Source organism: Phasianus colchicus, chromosome 16, assembly GCF_987193195.1.
Source record: "Phasianus colchicus chromosome 16, bPhaCol1.hap1.1, whole genome shotgun sequence".
NCBI classification, from domain to species: Eukaryota; Metazoa; Chordata; class Aves; order Galliformes; family Phasianidae; genus Phasianus; species Phasianus colchicus.
The window spans coordinates 13,382,366-13,404,361 of NC_143451.1; the positions used below are offsets into that span (position 1 = coordinate 13,382,366).

Below are 21,996 nucleotides of genomic sequence, written 5' to 3' on the forward strand. Positions count from 1 at the left end.
GCTCGGGTGCTGCGGTCAGAACTTCGAGTTCAGATCGTAGCTTACAGCGCAGCACCCTCCAAGCTTCGATAAAATCCTGAGTGAAAGAAAAAAAAAAGAAAAAAAAAAGCTGGTAAAAACTAGTTTTGTAATTTATCAGGTAGCCACACGATGTCAGCCGAGCTCCGTTCAAATTCGGCTGGGTGCTGTCAGCGTCTGTTCCCTCGTTAAGCCGCGGGCAGCGTTATGAGTGGAAACGATGACTGGCGCCCTGCGGTCACTTCTGCCCGCTATGTCATGGCGCTTGGCTAGACTTTGACTTCCTGATTTTCAGCAGCACTGATGCGTGAAAGTAAGGGAAAAGCTGCTGCCTCTCCTGCCCTCACAAGCATGGCTTTTTTTTCCAGATAGGAGGACATGCAGCACTCCAGAGGACCAGCTGGATCCTCAAGATTACACGGCTTTTCCAATGGCACGTTTGTGACTCAGCTTTCACAGCTCTTCACAGTTGCCTGCATTGCTGGGACAGGCGAATTTTCTGTATTACCTTTCTTCCTGTTTACGAGCTATTAGCAAATTTAAATGCTGGGTCCTTTCCTGTCATCTATTTGCACTTTCTCTTACTTTACAGCAATTTTTGATTTATCTTCTCTTCCTTCCTTCCTTCCATTTCCTTTCTTCTATTGAAAGTTCCCTTCAGTCCCTGTGCTGCTATCTCACTGTTATTCTTGTCTTCCAGTGCTTACTCAGCAATCCAAGGGCGAGTGGAACAACTTTTAAAGTAGAGCTTTTTGCTGACAGATGAAGTTTCTTCCTGCACGTATTGCACACAAAAATCCTAATCAGTGGGAAAATCGGGGTAAGAAGTCTGTCAGAAATGGCTTTTTGTAACACAACTGTCAAAGCTTTATGTATTTTACTGTATGCAAGTGACCTGAGAATGACAGAACTGAAAACAGTGATTCCTAAACTGAATTCTGAAGAAGTGTTCAAGCTCTTATCTTTATGAACTATATGAAATTGTACCTAATACTGATAGGAAATGCACAGAATGACCCATTGCAAGACCTGGGCCTCAGGTAGCCCTGTACTTCTATGTGAACTTTGTTGCCTGCAACTTAGTAACATCAGCCCTATCCTTTTTCTGATGATGGATAGTTTCTTTATGCTACAGGTTTTCCAGAAGCTTTTGCTGTGCTTACAATACATAGGGACAGGTTCAATAACTTTTATCAAGCAGTCTTTCTCTCCTTGTCAAAAATTATTTCAGCAATTGGATTATTTCTTTCACAGTATTTTTCTTCAAGACTCCTTCCACAGATTGCAAAAACAGTTTGCAGATAGAATGCCTTATTTATACCAAATAAATAGTTATGCTATTAGCTAGAGTACGGAACAATCAAGGATCTGTAGTTACACAGGAACATGTTGATTCCTCCATTCATTTTCTCAAAAAAATGCTATATGGGCAAAAAAATGATGCAGTGCTTAGTTTCCAGAAGTGCTGAGCATGCAAAACTCTGCCCTCAGCTGCTGTATAAACACGATTTGAAGAGCCTCTCATCTTAAATAGCGCCATGCTTTTTTTGTTTTACACACAGCTTCAGCCTGCATCCCTTGTGAGGATCCCAGAAGAAAACAGAATCCTTCCAAACATTTGTGCCTCTGTTGTCTTTTCCTTTGAGGGGGAAAAGAAAGCAATTTATCTTCAGTAATGTTTTGGTTCCTAAGTATCTAAATCCCTCATAATATATAAAATATTTAGCGTAGGAACCGTCTGAAGGGCATGACCAAGTGGCAGCAGCAGTGAAACACTGTGGGAAAGGGTAATTCCGGGGAAGAAAATACCACGCTGTGTTGGTGCATCTCGTCTGCCAGGAGCTGTGAAGCACGGCCTGCCCTCCCTGTCACTGTGCGACTGGAAGGGCCATCTTACAACCACCTTCTTCAGTTTTCAGGAGAAAAAAGAATAGTCTGATTGCAGCATCAGGGCTGTGTTACACCCATGAACCCCCACACTGCCAACGTTGGGTCATTTACACTGAGGTCAGGAGTGCGATCACAGGTAGGGATGTGGAATCCCAAAGCTTCTTCCCATATCCGACACAGGAGGAGCCTCTCCGATAGGACGAGGCGGCCTCAAATCGTGCCAAGGGAGCAGACAGTTACGCTCAGAACGAGCGGTGCTGCACCGGCACTGCTGCCCGCGGAGCGGCGCGGTCACCTCAGCAGAGCCGCGGCGTTGTGGCGCTGAGGCGCTCGGCTCCCACCGCAGATCTGCAACCCGAAGGACTCCGGCACTGCGCCGCCACGCGCCCCGCCGCCGCCGCCCCCCTCCCGGCCCGGCCCCGCCCGCGCTGACAGGCGGGCGCTGCGGAGGAAGGGGAGGGCGCCCGGCGGGCCGCGGCCTCACATGACTGCGGCCGCGATGGACGGCGACCCGTCCGCGGGCAGCGCGGGCGTCGGCACAGGTACGGGGGTGGGGCGGCTGCGGTCGGCGCCGCGGGGCCCTTCCTGAGCGCCGCCGGCTCGGGGATGGCGACGGGGCTCCTGCGGGGCGGGCGGTCGGGGCTGCCGCCTCCGCTGAAAGCCGAGGTAAAACGCGGCCGCCTTCCCCTTCTCTCCCCGGGGCGGCGGCCGCTCGGGCGGACCCGGCTCCGGCTGGGTTCTTTGGGCAGCGCCCGCCGTTGGTTGGCTGGGCGAGGGGCGGCTCCGCTCCGCGGGTGGGGAACGCGCAGCGAGCCGCGTCCCGCCCGGCCCGGGGCGGAGGAGCGACCGTTGGGGCTGCGGGAGGCGGCCCGGGGCGCCGCGTTTAATTGAGCCCTTCTGCTGGGGGGCGGGCGGGGAACGGAGCTGCGCGGGGCGCCGCCTCGCCCGGAGCCACGCGGCCGGGCGCTGCCGCGGTGACTTTCTTGATTTCGCCTGGAGCTGCGCGCTGTGTCCGAGGCTTGGGCGCCTCTCCGCGCTGCGCCCACGGCGGGGCCGATCCCGGGCACGGGGAGACGCGGTGTCACCGCACGGCGCTGCTCCGGAGCGCTGCTTTGAGAGCTTTTTGCTCCCGTCCTCTGGAAGGAGGGGTTACGAGTGAGCGCTGTGTGCGCAGGGGAGGCGGTGTGGTTGGAATCGAAGCGGGGAACGCGCTGAGGATTGTGCTGATGGGCCTCTGGTGCTCTTGGTGCTCATCGCGGGTTCGTAAATCAATACGTTATTTTGGAATATTTCCGTCCAGGGCTGATGTAAGATATTGGGACATTGAGCAGCAGCCTTTGTGGAAAAAATGTCCTACTGTGTCAAAGAGAGAGCTCCCCCAGGTACGTCCGTGCGGTTCTGCGGCTGCTCCCGGAGCTCGGCAGGGTGAGGCGGAGGTTCTGAGCTGCTCCGCTCAGCCTTAGAAAACGTGGCTTTCTTTAGGAAGAGGTTACGTTGCGAACACGGAGCGAGCTCTGATGACTGCAGTGGAAGAGGAATATGCTGTGAAAGGAGGTATCTGTTTAGGTTGCAGCGTTCTGGTTTGGGATTGGAGATCTAGGGAAGCCAGCAGCCGTGCTGAACTTCTTCAGGGAGCAGCAGTTTGTCAGTGAGTGTTCTAGCAGGACCAGGGCACGCAAATTCTTTGATTTGCAGGATTAGAAGTATCTTAAAGGCATAAAAAAGAAGGAAAAAAAAAGTTAATGGCTGGTATATGAAGTCGTTTCTGCTGAGTTGCTTGTATTGATCTTCTAAAATTTTTTTTGGCTCATGCTAATTTTTGAGCCTGTTTTGCAGTGACTGCAGAGAACTCGTGCGGTTGTGCTGGCTGGGATGGGAGGCTGCTCCTTCTCTTCTGATGGTAGATCTTCTGCTGTGTGTGCAGCTTCAACAAGGCTTGGGGGGAAGGCTGCACCCACTGCAGATAGCAGAGTTTGAGTGCAACTGCTCTGTTTTCTCTCAGAACCGCCAAGTTTTAGTGGGCTGGCACAGAGCAATGGAGGGCAATGTGGCAGATAGAAAAGGAGTCGGTACAAAAGGATGGGAGCATTTCAACACAATGAATGAACTTGTTAAAAATATATTTAAAAAAAAAAAAAAAAAAAAAGAGAAAAAGACCATCCAGAGAGTGGCGTGGCTGGAGTGGCACAGTGCTTAAATACTTGGGTTGAGTTTTGCAACGCAAAAGATAACTTCTTTTGACAGGGTCTCCTTGGACAGGGGTGTTTGTGGAAACGTGGCAGTTTTATGGTTAAAATAAACTGTCCGTGTATAAAACTTATGTGTGAATTTGTATGGGACATAGCAATGGCTCATGGCTTCCTGAAAGCTAACTCCTGCAGAATGGTTGCATCTGTTCTTGTTAGTTGGGTCTCATTTTTCACACCTCCACACTTCTTTGTTAGAGCTGGGCGTGAAGATGGAGAAAAGTTCAGTCCTCCGCTGGGAGCTGAAGGCTGTGCTAGTCAGGGGTTGGCTTTTATCTCTGTAGTCTTTGTAAAAATTCCTCAATGGATTTCCCCCCTTAATCCTGTTACTTCTTCAACATTTATAGCTCCATCTCACTTTGTGTCTGCTGCAGCTCCTCTCTGTGGCTGACTCAGAGATGAAATGTGTTCCTTGTGTTCCCAGACTGGGAAATTACTTAATTAATTCACTTGATCTAGCAGCATGGTTACAGGAGCAGGGCACAAAGCTCCAAGTTGGTCCTCTGGTCTGGCATACAGATTTACTCTGTGATATTGGAAGGAGATAACTTGCTGCTTTTTCTCTCTCTTTTTTTTTTTTTTTTTCCTCCTGCTGCACTATGTGATAGTGATAAGCAATTAGAGACCTATGGCTGTAGGGGAATGCAGAAATGCTAGCACTTAAGTTATTAAATGAAGCTTAGATAACCTCACTTGACTGTCTTTGAGCTGTTACACTACTGCTTTTCTTGCACCAAATCCCAAGCAACAATTTGAAGTTTAGTTGGGGAATCAAACAAAAACCAGCCAGCAAACAAGAGAGCTGCCCCCAAGCCCTCAAAACAGAGGAAAAAACAGCCCAGAGCAGCCAGCACAGAGCACATGCTTGATATCCAGAGTGAGGAAGCTGGAGAATTTAAGGAGGAAAGTAAAATGTTGGAGCCTGTGTTCCTATGTGTCGTTTCTGATCGCGTACTTGTTATCTTGTCTTGTTTTGGCAGCGGGCAGCATAGATTTACAACCAAATTGTTGGTCTGCAGCTGCACCATCTGTTAATCAGTGAAACTTTCCTTATACCTACAGATCTGTCGATCATTTTTATTGGACAAAGTAGGCTTTTTCCTTTCCCAGTAAGAATGATGTGGTTTAAAGTTCCTTTGAAATACAGAAACAACTGAGTTGTGTACAGTTGTCTCAGTCTTAAAAATATCTGAGGCCTTAAGAAGAAAGGTGGTTTTCTTGTTTTTGTTTTTTTTTTCCCCTAGAACTTCTGTTTTTTCTTTTTTAGTTTTCAGGGGATTTCAGATTGTGTAAGCATAATAAAAAATAAAAAACAAAAAGGAAGGGAGTTACTGCTGTAGTGGCAGTGCTCTTGGAGGGGCTGGGATGGACACTGGAAGAGAATTCTCAGACCAGGGAGGAATGTGTTGGGCACAGCTGGGGGAAAGGCATTTCCACAGCTCCTGAGGCTTCTCATGAGAAGGCAGAAGGGAAGTGCTGATGTCTGATTGCTGTTGAAGTGTGCCTTGCCCGGGAGCTCGTGGTGGAGCCTGCGATTTTGCCAGGTGGAAATGTGAGGTGTCAGCACACAGAAATACACACTGCTGGGGCTCTGTTTCCGAGTGCTGCTGCCTTCTGCCCCTGAGGCCGTGGCTGTGATAACGGCAGGGAAGCAGTTACTTTTCCTGAAGGCATTCCTCCCTTTAACATTCCTTTCTCCTTACAGTCAGACTGCTACACATGCAACTAGTGATTCCATGGCACCTTCTACTTAAGCATGTCTCATACATTGAGTGGATTAGCACCCGAGTGTGATAAAGAGCAGCATGTGGCAGTCAGCTGCAATCCAGAGAGAAACCCTCCAGCTTTGGCTGCCTGCAGTCCAGCAGGGAGGGAAGATGGGCACAGCTGTGCAGGGCGGGTTGTAGGGTGGCGTGGAGGCTGCTGGTGTGGGATGGAGTGGTGAGTTCTGGGTGCTGACTGGAGCCCAAAATGCGTGGTATGGGGGGGCACAGCTTTCCTTTTTTATTGTTCCCTGTGCCCTTTCAGCCCAAGGGCTACCAGACGTACAGGGCAGCAGCAAACAAAAACTAGGCTGTGCTTTAAACGCTTCCTTAAGCTTCTACTTCTTGTCTCTTTGCTCTCTGTCTGTTTGTATATGTATGCATATGTATTTTCCTTCTAACTTTGATATCAAATTGTTTTCAGTTACCCCAGGCTGCTTCCCTGTGTCTTATCGACAACAGATTGAAAAGCTCTGCTGTGGCTGAGAGATAGCTTGCACAAAGAGCTCATTTCATTTTATCTGCTTCCCTGTGTTCCAGGGTACCATTCCCTACCTCATTTCTGTGTTCATTTACAGCTCTACGTATATAAACTTTGCTAGATGATGATCTGAGATGAAAGGGAACGTTTCAAAATTAGCTGTTCTCCAGCAGAGCGCGTGATGGGAAGCATTAAGTGTTTTGTTACAGTGTGTGTAAATCCTTTTATTGCTTGAATGCAGGAGCTCATACCAATGAGTTCCCACTATTATCCACCATTCCTGGCCTGTATTATCCACCATTTCTGGCCAGGGCTCTCCAGGCTGTTTGTGAATTGACTCTTCAGTAAGCAGGGTGAGGGACGGGCTGCTGAATGGTTGCAGTGTGTTGTTCTGCAGGGTTAATGTTAATGCTGGAGTGGTGTTTTCTGGAACAAATTAATAGCTCCAAAGTAACTGTCCTGTTCTCAGACCAGTGCTTGAGGGTGCAAGCTCACGTTGGCTAGCTGTCCTGTTAATATGAAAGACATGTTATTAATTAAAAGTGTATTTATTCACTCTGTACAGTTATCTGATTTGTATGATTTGGACAAGGTGGGATGTAGAGAAGCTACAGAGCATTTCGGGAAGACCGGATGTGCTGATAAAGAGAAGGTATTTCCTGTAGATGAGTTTTAGAACACAAATTTAAGGAATAAATTGGCAAAGTATATCAAGTGAAGGAACGTCATGTCTTGATCTCTGTGTGAGGTTCACTGTGGTAAACGTGGGAGTCCTTCTCAGCATCAGGTGGTGCACAGTTTGAGTCCTGCAGCAGATCCGGGGACTTAAAGGATAGCCACGAAGCCTTCAGTATTTTCTCTGTAAGTCCTTTCTTGTGGTCCAGATCTGTTCTCACCAGGGCTGCTCATCAGCTGATGCTGAGCCCCTGATCAGGGAGCAGTGGGTGCCATGGAATCGCAGCTGGCCGGCAGGGCAATGAAAGGCAGGCAGAGAGGCTCAGTAGGCAGCAGGAGGGTCGCGTTGGTGCAGATCCGTGCTGCTCTCAGAAGCAGGTGGGTTGTGTTTGGACCAGCTCCTTTTTGGAAGACTTGTTTGCTGTGACTTCCTCTGAAATGTGAGCCAGTGGTTGAGCCGTGGAATTCTGTTTAAGCATGTGTGCCTGCATGGCAGAAATAACCAAACCTCCTGCGTCACGTTGCGTTTCAGTCATGCGAATGAGCAACTCAGACCACGAATTACCAGGGCGTACAGCCGGAGAACCGCTGCTCCAGGAGCGAGGCTGCCTTGTGCTTTTCATAGTGCTCTCTGCATGTGTTTTTGGTGCTGCTGCTTGATAGCATGGCTGCTGATACCCTGCAGCACCATCAGATATTAGAGGGAGGGTTTTAATACACTAGGAAATAATTTGCCTTACTCTCTGTGTCCTGAGCTCTCTTTTTTTTTTCCCTTCCTTTCCTTCTCAGTTCAGCATCTATTTGAAATGTAGTATAGATATACTAACTTTTTATCCAGCAGAGTCCCATATCAGCTTGAATTAGCATGTATTTTTTAGAACAGATTTCTGGCAATTAACTGGAACTTTTAGAAGCTCTTTGTAGGTGGGGTTAACAGGTGATTATTCAATTAAAGCACAGGTGTTAAGACTTGCTTCTCTGAGTCACGTTAGCAGGAATCTGAAGTCTGACAAGACGTGTGGTATAAGGTCATTTGTCCTGGGTTTGGGTTGAACTCCTTGAGCCCTTCTACAGAACAGAGACTGAAGCTGCATATCTGAGGAGTTGGAGGCTGCCTGCTTTCTCTATTTTTCCAGAGCCTTGAGCACATGGAGAAACAGGTGGGAAACACTTAGGAGAAAATCAGGGCTTTCAAGTTGAGGTTATGAATCTGTGTCTTCTTGAAGGACCTCCTAAGGCAGATACCAACCTTTTCAACTATGTATCAAAGTTTGCAGGGGAGATTCTTGCTTCTGTAGTTACTGTCTTCTCGTGTTGTCAACATTTAGGATGTGTTTATAAAGGGCTGCAACTTCTACACGCTTGCGGTGAGGGAATGGTTAATGCTCCACAGCAGGGTTGAATCCACTAATGAAACTTGCTTTGTAAAAGGGCTTGCTCACCATCTCTCTTAGACAGACATATTTGGAGAGGAAGCAGCTCATCTGTTCCAGACAGGGGAGCAGAACCCAGGTGTGGGTTGAATAGATTCCAGGATTATATCCACATTCTGTCTTCTCCTGTGTGTAAAATGGGTAGGAAAAAAAAAAAAAAGAATTGGTTTGTAGAAGAATGTGAGCTTGCTTTCAATCATGTAAAATATGGAGTCAAATTCAGAGAGTGGACTTCAGTTTGGTCATTCAGAAATGAGAGCACTCCAAATCTTCCTCCTTTTCCCTTCTTTGGTGCACTCTCTCCTATGACCATATTGTTATAGCCACCTTTTTTCCCTTTTGTGTCTTGCTGTGAATTAGTTAGGATCTCTCTGACCAAAGCTGCCCAGCTATGGCTGAATTCAGTGTGTGGGGAAAACAAAAAAACCCCCAAACTCAACAAAATAAAAACCAAACAGGATGGGTTTATCTACAAGCAATAGAGTCTGTGCATTTGTAAGATTTTGCCTGAGCTTGCTGAAATAGAGGAACTCTAGGGTTGATAAACATTGCTAGGATCTGTTTCCTGCTGCTATTGAACTTAAACATACTGACATAGTAAATTACTGCAAATCATGCACGCTCCAGCACACTGTCATACAATTTAATATAGCTATGTCAAACAAAGTGTCTCTTTCCTTTGTAATGGCATGTGAAATGAATGTAATAACTTTCTGTAGAGCAGTAAAATAACACGTTTTCTTTACTTCCACGATTTGTTCTAGGCAGGATCCAAAAGTGCTGAGCCAGGGCTTCATTCATTTTGGCAGATCCTGCTGTGGTGGGAGCTGGACAGACAGGAAACACAGGCCTCCGAGCTGAATCACGGCATGAATTTGGCCTGTGATTCTTCTGCTTAGTAGAGATGGCTTCCTCACCCGATATAATTGGTGGTGCTTCTGGGTGTAGTGCAGAGGGAGGTACCGATGTCTCGAACGTGTGGGAAGTAGCATAGCCTCCTGGGGGAGGAGTGGCTCGAGTGCTCTTCTGGTGGTGTTGCACCACTGTGGGAACTCTGAGAGAGGGAACGGAATATTTGAAGTTTCCTTTTGCTGTATCATCTCAAGATCTGTTGGACTGTTTGTTTTATCTCTTTTTGTCTTTCAGATTTTGCGAAGCCTCCAGTAAATGAAACGCGGGAATCGGAACAATTCCTAATGCAGGCACCCCCAGGAAATCCACTGCTGCTTCCCCACACCCTGCAAGAGCTATTGAGCAAGGATAGCGTGCAGGTGGAGCTCATACCTGAGAAGAAAGGTCTTTTTCTGAAACATGTGGAATATGAAGTTTCCAGCAAGGTAATGTGAGCAAGCATTGGTTTCAGTGAGATCGTGTCCTCTGAGGAATCTCTGTGCACTTGCTTTTGGCAAAGTTCTGTCTGAGTTGCTCTTTGGGATGATGCTGGTTTGGGTAGGTCGGGTGTATTGGGTGGATTTAAATGCACTGGCTTATGCCTTCTTGACAAGTGCTTCTGCAGTGTGGCACGTCGTCTTAGCTGAGGTCTGATGCATCGTCAGCTAGTTTTGCAAAGTCACAGGGTAATATTCAGGTTACTGGCTAACCAGACACACCTGCAATGTGAGCTCTGTACAAAAGCAGATGTATAACTGAAAAATCAATGATTCCATTATTCTGTAAAAATCAGTGATTCCATTATCCTGTGTTTCAGACTATTTAGAACTTGTGAAGAAATAATATTGGCAGTGCTAAACTGAAATCCTTAATAAACAGAAAAGTTACAGAAACAGAAAATCCTTCTGCAGTCAGGGTCATTTCCAGTTTCCTTGTCCTAATCCTGACCTGTAGGTTCCTCTCGCGGGGTTGGCAAAGGCTGGAGTTGATGCATCTCTTCCTTTTTATGGATTGGACAGTAAAATAGCTCTCCAGTAGATTGGGTGGCTTTTTTCAACAAAGTAATCCATTCGAAGTAGACTGAGCAATTTGCGTGTCCTAGGCCACCAAAAAAAAAAAGCAGTTACTGAGCAGCAATCGAACTGTTGTACATATTTGGCATCACTTATTTGTGGTGACATTTAGGGCTTTAGATTAATGTCTGGAAGATCATCAAAGATTGTTGTACGGGAGAAATGGCAAACAGAAGGAATGTTTCTGTGAGCTCTTGAGGACTCTGTGTTTTTTGCCCATGACTGCAAGATACTGGTTGGAAGGACTCTGCTGGTTCTCTCTAGGTTTTGAATTTAGGAATCCATTACCAACTCATCTCAGTTGCTCTCATCCCTCTCAGTTCTAGCTGTAGATGCTTCTGCAGGAAGTAGAATAACTTGCCCTTGATCTTCATCGAGGAACTGCAATGCAAATCAGCATCAGATTTCAAATCAGACAGAGCGAGGCCCTAGGGGCTGTTCCAGTTGTGCTCCAGTTATCTGCCTCCTTACTTTACTTCTGAAAATGCATAGTGACATTGTAAGTGGTGGGTGATGTGCAAAGCAAAAGTGGTAAGAAAATGTAGAGTCGTGTGTAGTCTTTCTTACAAGCTGTTCCAGTGCAGTATTTTCTACCACCTTCCTACCACAGCCCCCTAGAAATGAGGAATATTTCATTTCTGTGCTCTCTGGGTGTGATTTTCTTTTCTTTTCTGCAGCTTATGTTAGGAAGTTATGGAAGTGCTGCTGATTGTCCAGCCTGGATTGTTGGTTTGATTTAAAGTTGTTATTTCTCTCTTCCTCTATTGCAGAGATTCAAATGCTCGGTCTATAGGCGGTATAATGATTTTGTGGTGTTCCATGAGATGCTGCTGCAGAAGTTCCCATATCGAATGGTGCCAGCGCTTCCACCAAAGAGGATGCTGGGAGGTAACCTTGGGTCTTTGTTTTGTCTGGAAGTTGCTGTGTGAGTGTGATCAAGATGATATCACTGAAAATAAATAATTGAAAGAGCTCAGTTCAGGACTGGCAGCCCGCTGATGTTAAGTGAACAGCTTCAGCAGGACATTGTGTGTTGCAGCGTTCCCTCACACAGAAGCCTTATGGCAACACTAACCACACTTGGAGCTTACCTACAAAAAGGTGTCCTTGCAGATTACCAAGTGCCTTAAGTGACCATTTCCCTCTTTATTTTTTTTTTTCCTGTTATAAGAAGAAGCTTGTCAATCTGCTTCAGGTAACTAGAAGTTAAAAAAAAAAAAAAAAAAAAAAGGCTGGAATTGATGTCATTTCACTCAGGTATGCTGTAGCTGTTAGAAACCAATGAAGTAACCCAAAACAAAAGGCATATCAAAGCTCCTTCTCAAACATTTTTGTAGGCACCATTTTTAAACTTCTGTTATTTAAAATGTTGCACAACTGTATAAGATCCTACCTTGTTTTTTGCTTTATCTGTGGAAGAATGAGCTTTTCACTGCCTTGTCTCCTGCCCACACTCTTAAGTTTAAAATGTTTCTGTAAATAATTGATTTTAGTCGAGGAGTCCAGGTATTGCTACAGTAAAAAGGAGCTGATAAATGGGTTTGTAGTAAGCCAGAACAAAACAAAATAACACTATTGGGAACTTCCAATGGTCATGCTTTACAATGGAGTGCAAACTGTAAAGATCTTTCTTTTGAGGTTGTGAAAACTAATCTCTGAAGTTGGCCTGATTCAGTGTTCTCCGCTGGGACTTCCAGGATTTCTGCTTCATGCAACACCTGTAAACAAAGTGACCTTTCTGATCTATCTTAGCAGAGAGAAGATGCTTGAAAGATGTTTCCAATACATAAAACCTGTCTCTTCTTATTTCCTAGCATTTCTGATGTGCTGATATTTCTCTGTGTTCACTGGAGCATTTCTTCTCATACATGTGAGATGTCTTATAAGAAATCTGATAGCACTGTTTGGGAACAAATGCTAGTAGAACAGTCCTGATGTAGTCCAAAACTTTAAGGCAGAAAGTGATGTTACTTTCTTCTCCTTCAGATTTATTTTAGTTGAATTTCTTTCATCTTTCCTGCAAAGATGCTGGGATCTCTGATGTGCAGCCTTACTGCATTGCCACCAGATTGAAACCCTTCCTGTTTTGAGAAGGAGGATGAACTGAACTCCTTCCAGTTGGACAAGGAAGGTCTTTGGATGGATGTACTGCAGGTTGAAATGTAGATTTCCAGGGCACTTTCAGTACTCTGGGAAAAAGATAAGTGCAGATATTGGCAAAGCAGCTGAATAAACCCAACCCTTTCTTTATTTCTGGTCTTAGACTCAGTTGTTTAACCTGCTAACTTGACTTGTGCTGTGGAAATAAACACGTGAATATATATGCAGGATATTTCAGTGAGATATGAAGTACCACTCGAGGGAACAGTTGAACCATTCTTTGGTTTTCTTCAAGTGCTTCGGCAAGGTTTATAAGTATGAGCAAATTACTGGACAGTGTGTTTTATTTTTTTTCTTTATGAGCAGCTGTAATTTTGTGCTCTATTAATTGAAATTTGGTGTTCCTTCCTGTAGCTGATCGAGAATTCATAGAATCAAGGAGGAGAGCTCTGAAGCGCTTTATAAACCTGGTGGCTCGACATCCCCCCTTCTCAGAAGATGTGCTCTTGAAGCTCTTTCTGTCATTCAGTGGCTCAGTGAGTATTTGTTGGTGATAAATCTGAGTTTGCACACCTTCCTGTCACTGCTCTCCTGGGCAGAGTTCAGAGTTGTTTTTGACCTACATGTTGTTGCTCTCTGTGATGAGAAACATTTTCTCTCAGCCAGAGAGGCTGTGGATGCTCCGTCCCTGGAGGTGTTCAAGACCAGGCTGGATGGGGCCCTGGGCAGCCTGATCTAGTAGCAGATCTGGATGTTGGTGGCCCTGCTGGTGATGGGGGAGTTGAAATTTGATGATCCTTGAGGTCACTTCCAACATAAGCCATTCTATAATTCTGTAATAATTCTATGATACTTTTGTAGCTGGAAAGTGGAATGTAAGTTCATTTGATGCCAGGAATGCAATATTTTGAAAATGGTAACTGTTATTAGGAGAATACTAATGGCAATTCCCCTCGAACTAAAGTTAGCCTGAATAAAGCTCAATCTGGTAAATTGTGACTTATTATTACAATATGAGAGTCCTCTGTAGGCTTACTTTCCTTAGAATCAAATGAGCATGAAAGAACTGTGTCTTCTTTAGGATGTACAGAATAAACTAAGAGAGTTGGTGCAGGGAGTGGGAGATGAATTTCTGACCTGCAGATTGGCCACCCAAGCCAAGGTATGTATACACATTTCTTACTTCGTTTAATGCTGATTTAAATGTGTCTCTTTTCCAGGTGGATCAGTTCTGGTGTTTGTTTAGTGATAGAGTTCTTAGGTAGGAGAGAGCTGTTTTCAGATTTGGAAGGACTTTCAAACTCCTAATTTCTTAGGAAACAGAAATAAATATTTGAGCCTGAAGGCCTGGTAGTTCTACCTAAATGCTGGTTTGTGAACATGAGACAACAAATCCTGCTCAGAACCTGATTTTTAGTGAATACTTGTACTTGCATAGCAAACAAATCACCAGGCCACATGATTTAAGATCTAATGTCTAGACTGATGTTGTCTTGTGTTCAAGTCATCGTTCTGTCCTTTTCACTGTGGGAGAGTAATTTGGATTGCTTTAGAGAAGTCAGGTGGAAGTTCTGCATTGATCTCTTTATCCCCAAGTGATTGGTGCTGTGGTGAACTTTCAGTGTACATTCACTGTTCATTGAGCAATTTCGAAGTGGTTGTTCAGGTACTGCTAGCAGAAGGTTTTGCAATTGAAGCTTAATTGAGGCTCTACTGGTGATCCACAGGTCAGAAAGAACTTATTTGAACTCTCAGTACGTGCTCACCTTAGCAGTGCTGGCAGCTATTAGTAGCTTCTGATCAGAATTTTTGAACTGGAAACCTCCTAGTTCCTGCTCTGTGTAGTAGAGTTGTGCATTTTGGTATCTGTATTTGATCCTCTTTCTGCCTCTGAGATTTGGGGGTGTTTGTGTGACATCTGATGTGTATATCTAAATTATAAAACTGATCTCTCCAGGGTTGTCACAGCATGGGGGGAGAGAGTGCCAGAGATGTTTGTCTCTCTCCTAACTGTCTGGTGCACCTATGGTTGTGGTATGTGAATATGCCTCTCGTGTATCCACTAGTAATGTCCCTTGTGCTTCTTCAGGACTTCCTCCCAGCTGACATACAGGCCCAGTTTGCTGCCAGCAGGGAGCTCATCCGGAATATTTATAACAGCTTCTACAAGCTCCGGGACCGTGCAGAGAGGATAGCATCTCGAGCCATTGATAATGCCTCAGATCTCCTCATATTTGGGAAGGAACTAAGGTAGGTTGGGTGAAATAAGATTTGTTCATGTGAACGATTCTCCTGTTGCTTTGGAACTGAAAGCTGTTGTGAGGTTTACTTGCAAGTGATCTAGTAAGAATGTGTGTTTGAATGCATGCTGTATGCACTAATCAAGTTTTCCTAACTGAAAAATAAGAAAACCTGGGCTGCATTCCACAGACCAACAGAAATAAATAGCAATACTTTGACACTTGGGTGCTGATTATATTGTCTCTCCTTCCAGAATATACTTGGCAATGTCTTTGTGACTGTGCAGTAGTACCTCTGTGCTGTGAGCTCTTTGAAATTCTGAACTGCTTTCTGCAAACTAGTGCATCTACCAAGTGGAGTTTGTTTCTTAAACTTAATCATTAATTCTGTTCTCCTAGTGCTTTGGGCTCAGACACTACACCTCTTCCTTCCTGGGCTGCTTTGAATAACAACACGTGGGGGACTTTGAAACAGGCCTTGAAGGGTCTGTCTGTTGAATTTGCACTTCTGGCAGATAAGGCTGTGCAGCAGGTGAGTTCATTTTTTTGTGTGTGTGTTCCTTTTTGTATAATGAGGAAGGTGCATTGCTGTCTTATGTTTCATCTTGAATCATGAGCTCTACAGGTGTAGATATTTAAAAAGTTAAAAGGGAGATTGTAATCCAAGCTTGCATCCTCAGCCACCAGCCTGCTTGTTCAGGTGTGAATGAAAGAGCTGGACTGTTTGAATGGGGAAAGAATATAATGGGGAAAAAGAAAGGAGGGAACTGCCTGCTTTCTTTTTTCCTTTTAGGTGGTTATTGGACAAGTGCAGTTGTGTTGCTGTACTGAGCTGTCCAAAAGGCCTGTGTTCTGTGTTATTTACCTGCTGCAGAGAATCCAGAACTTCTGAATCAAATTTTGATGTTCATGTTACTTAGACAATACACGAGAATCATTCAGACAGAAGTGCCCTGTGTGAATGTGCAATGTAATAATGACAGAACGATGTGAGATTGTGACAGGCTGGAAAGCAAAAGTAATAGTTTCGTCTTCTCATCTCAATGTGTTAAAATATTCAGCATGCTTATGTAGATCAGTCAGACCAGTCTTTTTCTCTAGAGTTTGTTCCAGAGAGCTCTACTGATATGGGAAGAAAAGGCAGTATTTAGTAAAATGGGAGGAAAAAAAAGTTGTCAAACTTAGCTTGGTGTCTCATTTATGCTTTCTGATGTATGAACTATTATGGGAAATATGCAGGTATTTATAGATTTAATGGATTAATTGTCTTATAAGAAGGAAAGGCAAAAATTGGAGGAGCCTACAAAAACAAATTTTGAGGCAGAGAGAGTTGAAAGGCCTGGCATGCAGCACTGGGAAACTAACTGCTCTGGTTATAATAATCAGTCAATTGAAATAGCTGTTCTCACTTCAGTTCGGGTTTTTGTTCTGCGTGCTGGAGACTGAGCATTACTGTTATGTCTGAAAGGTTTTTGATGCAATTGTGTAAGCACTGATATGCCCCAGAGAGTACTGTGGAGGGCCTGCATGGAGTAAGGATTTGAAGAACTGTGATGTTGGTGCTTGCCAGTCTTACATAAAATGTACTTTTTCCTTGTTTTCTAGGGTAAACAGGAAGAGAATGATGTGGTGGAGAAGCTGAACCTTTTCCTGGATTTACTCCAGTCCTATAAAGTGAGCTTTGCTGTTCTTCTGCCAGTGAAAAAGTTGTTTAGAGCAAACTTGTGCTCTTCAGAAGGTGTGATGCCAACAAGATGGAAAAGTGTCTGGGAGGGCAGTTTGGAGGCACAGAGGGGATATGGCAGAGGGATGGGAGTGGCTGTTAGCCTTAGTTAGCTGCATAGCCTTACTGATCAGCTATTCTTGTGATGAGATGTTGCCAAATGGCAAACACATCTGGGAGGAATTCAGAAATCTGACTGCTTGAATTGCATGGGCCAGCCAACCTTTTTCCAGATTTGACTGCTTTTGAGTAAACCAGTGAATGAGATGTTTTGTCAGTGGAGGCAATTTGTGAGCTCAACCACAAACAAAAGAATTTTTTTGATATCAATCTCTCAGTCGAAGGCACTTCTTTTAGAAGCACCTAGTGAAACTGTACTTGGCAGCCTCTCCTGACGTTCCCATGCTGGGACTAAAATAGAAGGGCACTGGGAAGCTATTACTACAGTTAATTGCCAGCACTTAATATTGAGAAGGTCACGGAAGATAAGTGGTCTGATAAGATGCAAAATGTTGGCCTAAGTGATGTTCTGGATTGCTTGGACCTGTGCCACTGAGCTTAAGTGGCACTTCTGTTTCTTGAACTCTTAGCTAACATTTTTACCCTCCTAAGAAGAAAAAAAAAATATCTGCAGCATAGAAATATATTAAGCATGACAATGTCTTTGTATTCCTGATGTAAATGGCTTGCCTGCTTGCTGTCCCTTAGCACCATGCCCTGCTTCCACTCAATACCTACTTCTTATTTGCTTCTCTTCCTCTATAAAGGACCTGTGTGAAAGACATGAGAAGGGGGTACTGCACAAGCACCAGCGAGCATTGCATAAGTACAGCATGATGAAGAAGCAGATGATGAGTGCCACCGTGCAGAACAAAGAACCAGAATCAGTGGAGCAACTGGAATCTCGAATTGTGGAGGTAGTGCAGATGCATGGGGAAAGCAGAGAGTGGTACAGCTCAGTCATATCTGCAAAGAGCCATTAGCCTGGAAATGTAGCTGATACTTGAGTAATTTGAGCTATCTGCTGTGCTCCAAGGATAGCACACTTGTTTTCCTCAGTTATTTACCAGTACTTATTACTGGTTCTCTGGCAACATGACGTTTTCAGGAAATGAGGAAAGCAGTATTCTGTGTGATGGAAAGTGCAGTTGCTGTCATATCACATGATTGCACACGCTGCCTTTTTAGGTTCCTGTTACGTGTTTGAATTGCCAGTTGGTGAGGAATACTGTTTTCTCCTGCTGCAAACGGATCTCCTTAGCACTCTCTTCCTGGCATTGTGTTTCACAGAATTCCTTCTCTTTTAGCAAGAAAATGCCATCCTAACTATGGAGCTTCGGAATTACTTCTCTTTGTATTGCCTGCATCAGGAGACACAGCTCATCCATATCTATCTGCCCCTCACATCTCACATCTTGGGGGCCTTTGTCAATTCCCAGATCCAGGGTCACAAAGAGGTGAGTTCTTTGACCTATGCCCTTTTTCCCAAAACAATAATGAAAATTTTGAACTGATTTGTGTTCTCCTGTGAGTCTTCCTCCTCTAATGATCAATCCATTTGGGATTTTTCATAACTTATTAAAAAGTCATCTAAGGTATTTTCAATGAGGGGTGAGGATCAAGGCTTGCCTGTAACCCTTCTAAAGAAAGATTCCTGTTAAGTCATTATAGCTCCACCGAAAAGAGATACGCTGGACTTCTCCAAAGTGCTCTATCAAACTTGTGTTGTGCTGTTGGGTATCTTGAAACTGATGCTAAAAAAAAAAAGAGTGGTGAGTTCCTACCTTACCTCGTTCTCCTGCCTGTGTTCTCTCCCTTTCTACTGACAGATGAGTAAAGTTTGGAATGAATTGAAGCCGAAGTTGAGCTGCCTCTTCGTGGGATCTAGCAATATGCCAACTCCACCATTGTCACCTCCAGATGGAAACTTCTTTTCCAATTAATACTCCGAGTACCTACCGTGAGCAAGAAGTGCAATCAAGGGAGGGGTCGGACCTCTACCTCCAGATGTTAGAATGAATCCTCCAAACAGCTTTTTTTCTTTTTAAATACTGCTGCTTTGAGCTGCTCTCTGATTTAGACAGACTGGATGTGGGGCAGAACATACAGATAAAAAGACACTCTTAATTTTGGAATGCTCTAGGGCAGAGCTGATTTTCGTTATCTTGCAGACTGTCTTTGTGGGGTCAGGAAGTGGCATGGTGCTGTAGGTGCTGCAGTGTTATCACTGATGCCTCTGCATTTTGTACTAACTGTCCTCCCAGAAGGCTTATCTGCACATACACACATGCTGAGAAGCTTCTGAAGTGCTGAGATAAACAGGATATCTGAAGCACTTGCTCATAGAGGAGATATGGATTTCCTTTTAAGTTTGGGAGGGGCCTGTGTTATAGGCATGTGGGGAAAAGGAAAGCTGAAAGCCATCCCATGGGTAGTTGGCTGGATTTGAATTCTTACTGCTAAATCTTAAAGCAAAATATATGAACAAAGTGTCTGGGGTCACTAACGTGGTTGGGTGCAGGACAGCACTGCTGTAGCACAATCATTTTTCCCATGGAGGCTCAGCACAGTGTATGTCAGTGTTGATTCAGTTCATGGTGGCAGGGCAGCCTGGGGACTTGCTCATCTGATTCAGTCCTAGGCTGAAGATGACTGGGTTGGGTAACCTAGAGGAGTTTGCCTGGCATAAATGGGAACGTAATTGAATGAGACACTCCTTGACTGTAATCTACTTGTGTTATCCAAGCTGGACAGCTACAGCACAGCATTTCAGTTTAATTTCTCCTGGAGGTTCTGACATCCATCTCCTGAGTCGCTGTTTAGGACTGTGGGAGAGCTGTGACCCCATGGCTGGTGTCTCCTCTGGTCCAGTATGAAATGAAGGATCCTGTTATGCTGGTAGGCTGGGACACAGTGCTGATAAAATGGATTAGCAGAAATCAGTATTTATTGGAAATTACTGCATTTGTCTTTTCCAGCTCTGGATGGCACTGGAGTGTGTGAAGAGAAGGCAATGTCAGTGGCAGTTCTTTCTCTCTAGAAATAGCACAGCCCTCAGTAATGGGGTTTTCAGGATGATATCTGATAGTGATAAAGGGACTAATTATTCTCCATGTCTCGCTTAGTATCTCCAGTGACTTTTCCTCTTGAGGCAAATGGCAGGGGGAGAACTCGTGTGTCATGTTACTTTAGGGGGAATTTTATCCTCCAGAGAAAGTGATAAGTGAAGAAACTATAAACGTATACAACAAAACTCAGTGTGATCAGGACTCCCCTTAACTTATCTTTGTGGGACCAAGTGAGCTGCCAAAGGGGAGCTTGACACTTGGCTTCTTACTGTTTTCTTCTTTTGGTAGAAAGGAAGCACGTTATGAAGGGTGAATGCTCACTGTTAAACTGGAACTGTTACAGTATTTTCCCTTTGGGGAACTTCCTCAGTAGCAGGAAATAGATTTAAATCTTCCCATCACAAAAGGCTTTTTTTTGTGTGTCTTTTATTTAGAAAATTAAATGCAACAAGAGATCTTCCTCAACCAGGTGGAAATTATGAGTTAGATTCAAGAGCAAGATAATAAGCTACTTGCCCAGTTTCATATCCCCATTTCCCCTTCAGTATGAGGGAAAGTGCACTTTCTCTGGGTGAAGTTTAGGGGTGCTGGGCCTTAAGGAGTGTGTAGGGTGCTTATTTAACAACCTTGTTCAGAATACACTATCAAGAGTTTTTTATAGCAATTCAGATGTTAACTCTCTTCTGAGTCTTTCCTCCTATGCACTGCCCTGGTCCACTAACTGAAATGGTTGTGACGGATCTTTCCTGAAGATTTCCAAAGTGATGTAGAAGAGATTCTGTTTGCAAACCAGAGCAAAACTGGTTGGGGAGGGAAATGCTTCTACAGTAAAATAGCAAATAAGGCATCATCTCAAGAATGGCACAAAAGGGGCAGGTAGGGTTTGTTTGGGTTCTTTTCCCCCCTTCCTTGCTTGACCTTATGTTGACTGGGAACGTAGTAAATGTAAAAAACATTCAAGCGTATTCTTAAGTGCTCTTCATCCTACTACCTTTAGAAGTTGCTGGCTGGTTATAGGCAGTGACCTGTTTTGTCTTAGTACCCATCCTCCTTTATTGAGCTTTGATTGTTGAAGTTGTGAGCAAATTGAGAAAATGCTGTATGTGCCAGAGGAAGATCTGGTCTGACTGGGGTGTGCTCTGTGAGCTTCTACTTGGCAAGTTCTCTGCAATGAAACATCTTTTTTTCCCCCTAACTGAGAAGTGCAAAGTATAATTTCAGATTTTAAAAACAAAAGAAAAGAGTTTGCTATTCTTCCAAGCAAGAATTCTCTAGTTCCAATGTACAGACCACACAACCTCTATAAAGAAACTGGAATTATGTTATCTGAGAAAACACTTGTTATTACATTGTCAGCTGTTGCCTCTTTGAGGACAGTGGTTTTGAAGTGGGATTTTCTTGTTTTTTTTTTTTTTTTTAATTCATCTACTATTTAGAAAACAGAAGGCTGGTATCCTCAAAGCTGATACAGCTAATGGCACTCTGAGTTCATTTCATACTGAACTGTCAAGCTCTTGTCCAGAGTTTCATACAACCATTCATTTTCAAACCTTCAGTGTGGGAGACTGACCAGTGTGCCAACAGCAGTGTCATATTTACGTCAGTAGCTGAGGGATTTCTTTACTGTTTTGGTCCTGCTGAGAGATGTCAGGCCTGCGGACAGGTCCTACTGTCTACAGTGTCCTTGCTCTAGAGGAATGCAGCAGGGAATCAACTGAGTTGTCTTCAGTTCTCTATCTATCCTATTTACAATGTACAGGGGATAGAACTAGTTGCCTCTGTGCTGCTGTTTACAGCAGCAAACTATGACTATCCGCAAGGGTGAGAACAAGACTTCAGCTGTTGTTCCGTTGCTGTAGCTGGGTGGGTTGCAATAAGTGCTGAGCAAACTATAAGAATAACTGAAGAGCTGCCTATCGAAGTACTGCTGCTCCTGTAAGATGTTGCACCAAAGAGTTAATGTGCCTTCTCGAGTGGAAGCTTTCTGCGTAGTGCTGGAGCTTATGGTGACTCTCTTGTGTTTAAAAATAACAATGATAGAAAAGGCCTCCAGTCTTTCTGTCTGTGTCTCAAATATCATGGAGGTATCAGGGTCGCAAACAATGGGGACCTGGAAAAATGTCTTATCAGAAGGGCTATATGTTTTTGTCACTCTTAAGGTCACCTCTGCTCTAAGCTGTGACTGGCACTATTCAGGCTTTTTGACCAACATTGTATGTTGAAAAGCTTTCCAAATGACTACATTTACAATACAACCTTGATCTTTGCTTCTTTTCCTCTTTCCCTCTTCTCTGAAAGCTGCTCTTTGTAACATTTCCAACAGTGCCTTGCTGCATTCCTGTGCTTTTACTCTTCTACTCTGATCACACAGGGGTGCAGTTCCTGGCATTTTTAC

The 21,996-nt window shown here is 44.4% G+C and overlaps 1 protein-coding gene across 7 annotated transcripts; it reads left to right on the forward strand.

Moving 5' to 3' along the window:
• Window positions 1-658: 658 nt before the first annotated feature.
• Window positions 659-20,888, forward strand: SNX8 (sorting nexin 8). Of its 7 annotated transcripts, XM_031606456.2 has the most exons (12): window positions 2,362-2,450; window positions 3,209-3,290; window positions 9,653-9,843; window positions 11,241-11,358; window positions 12,985-13,106; window positions 13,652-13,732; window positions 14,660-14,820; window positions 15,210-15,342; window positions 16,416-16,484; window positions 17,301-17,450; window positions 17,841-17,990; window positions 18,363-20,888. In XM_031606456.2, the coding sequence occupies exons 2-12, from the start codon at window positions 3,257-3,259 to the stop codon at window positions 18,474-18,476; spliced, it is 1,323 nt and encodes a 440-aa protein (XP_031462316.1). In that variant the 5' UTR covers window positions 2,362-2,450; window positions 3,209-3,256; the 3' UTR covers window positions 18,477-20,888. The 7 variants fall into 7 exon arrangements, with proteins under 7 accessions (XP_090007926.1, XP_031462314.1, XP_031462316.1 ...); XM_090151800.1 differs by lacking the exons at window positions 2,362-2,450; window positions 3,209-3,290 and adding an exon at window positions 659-838; XM_031606454.2 differs by lacking the exon at window positions 3,209-3,290 and having other exon boundaries at window positions 2,345-2,450.
• Window positions 20,889-21,996: the final 1,108 nt, after the last annotated feature.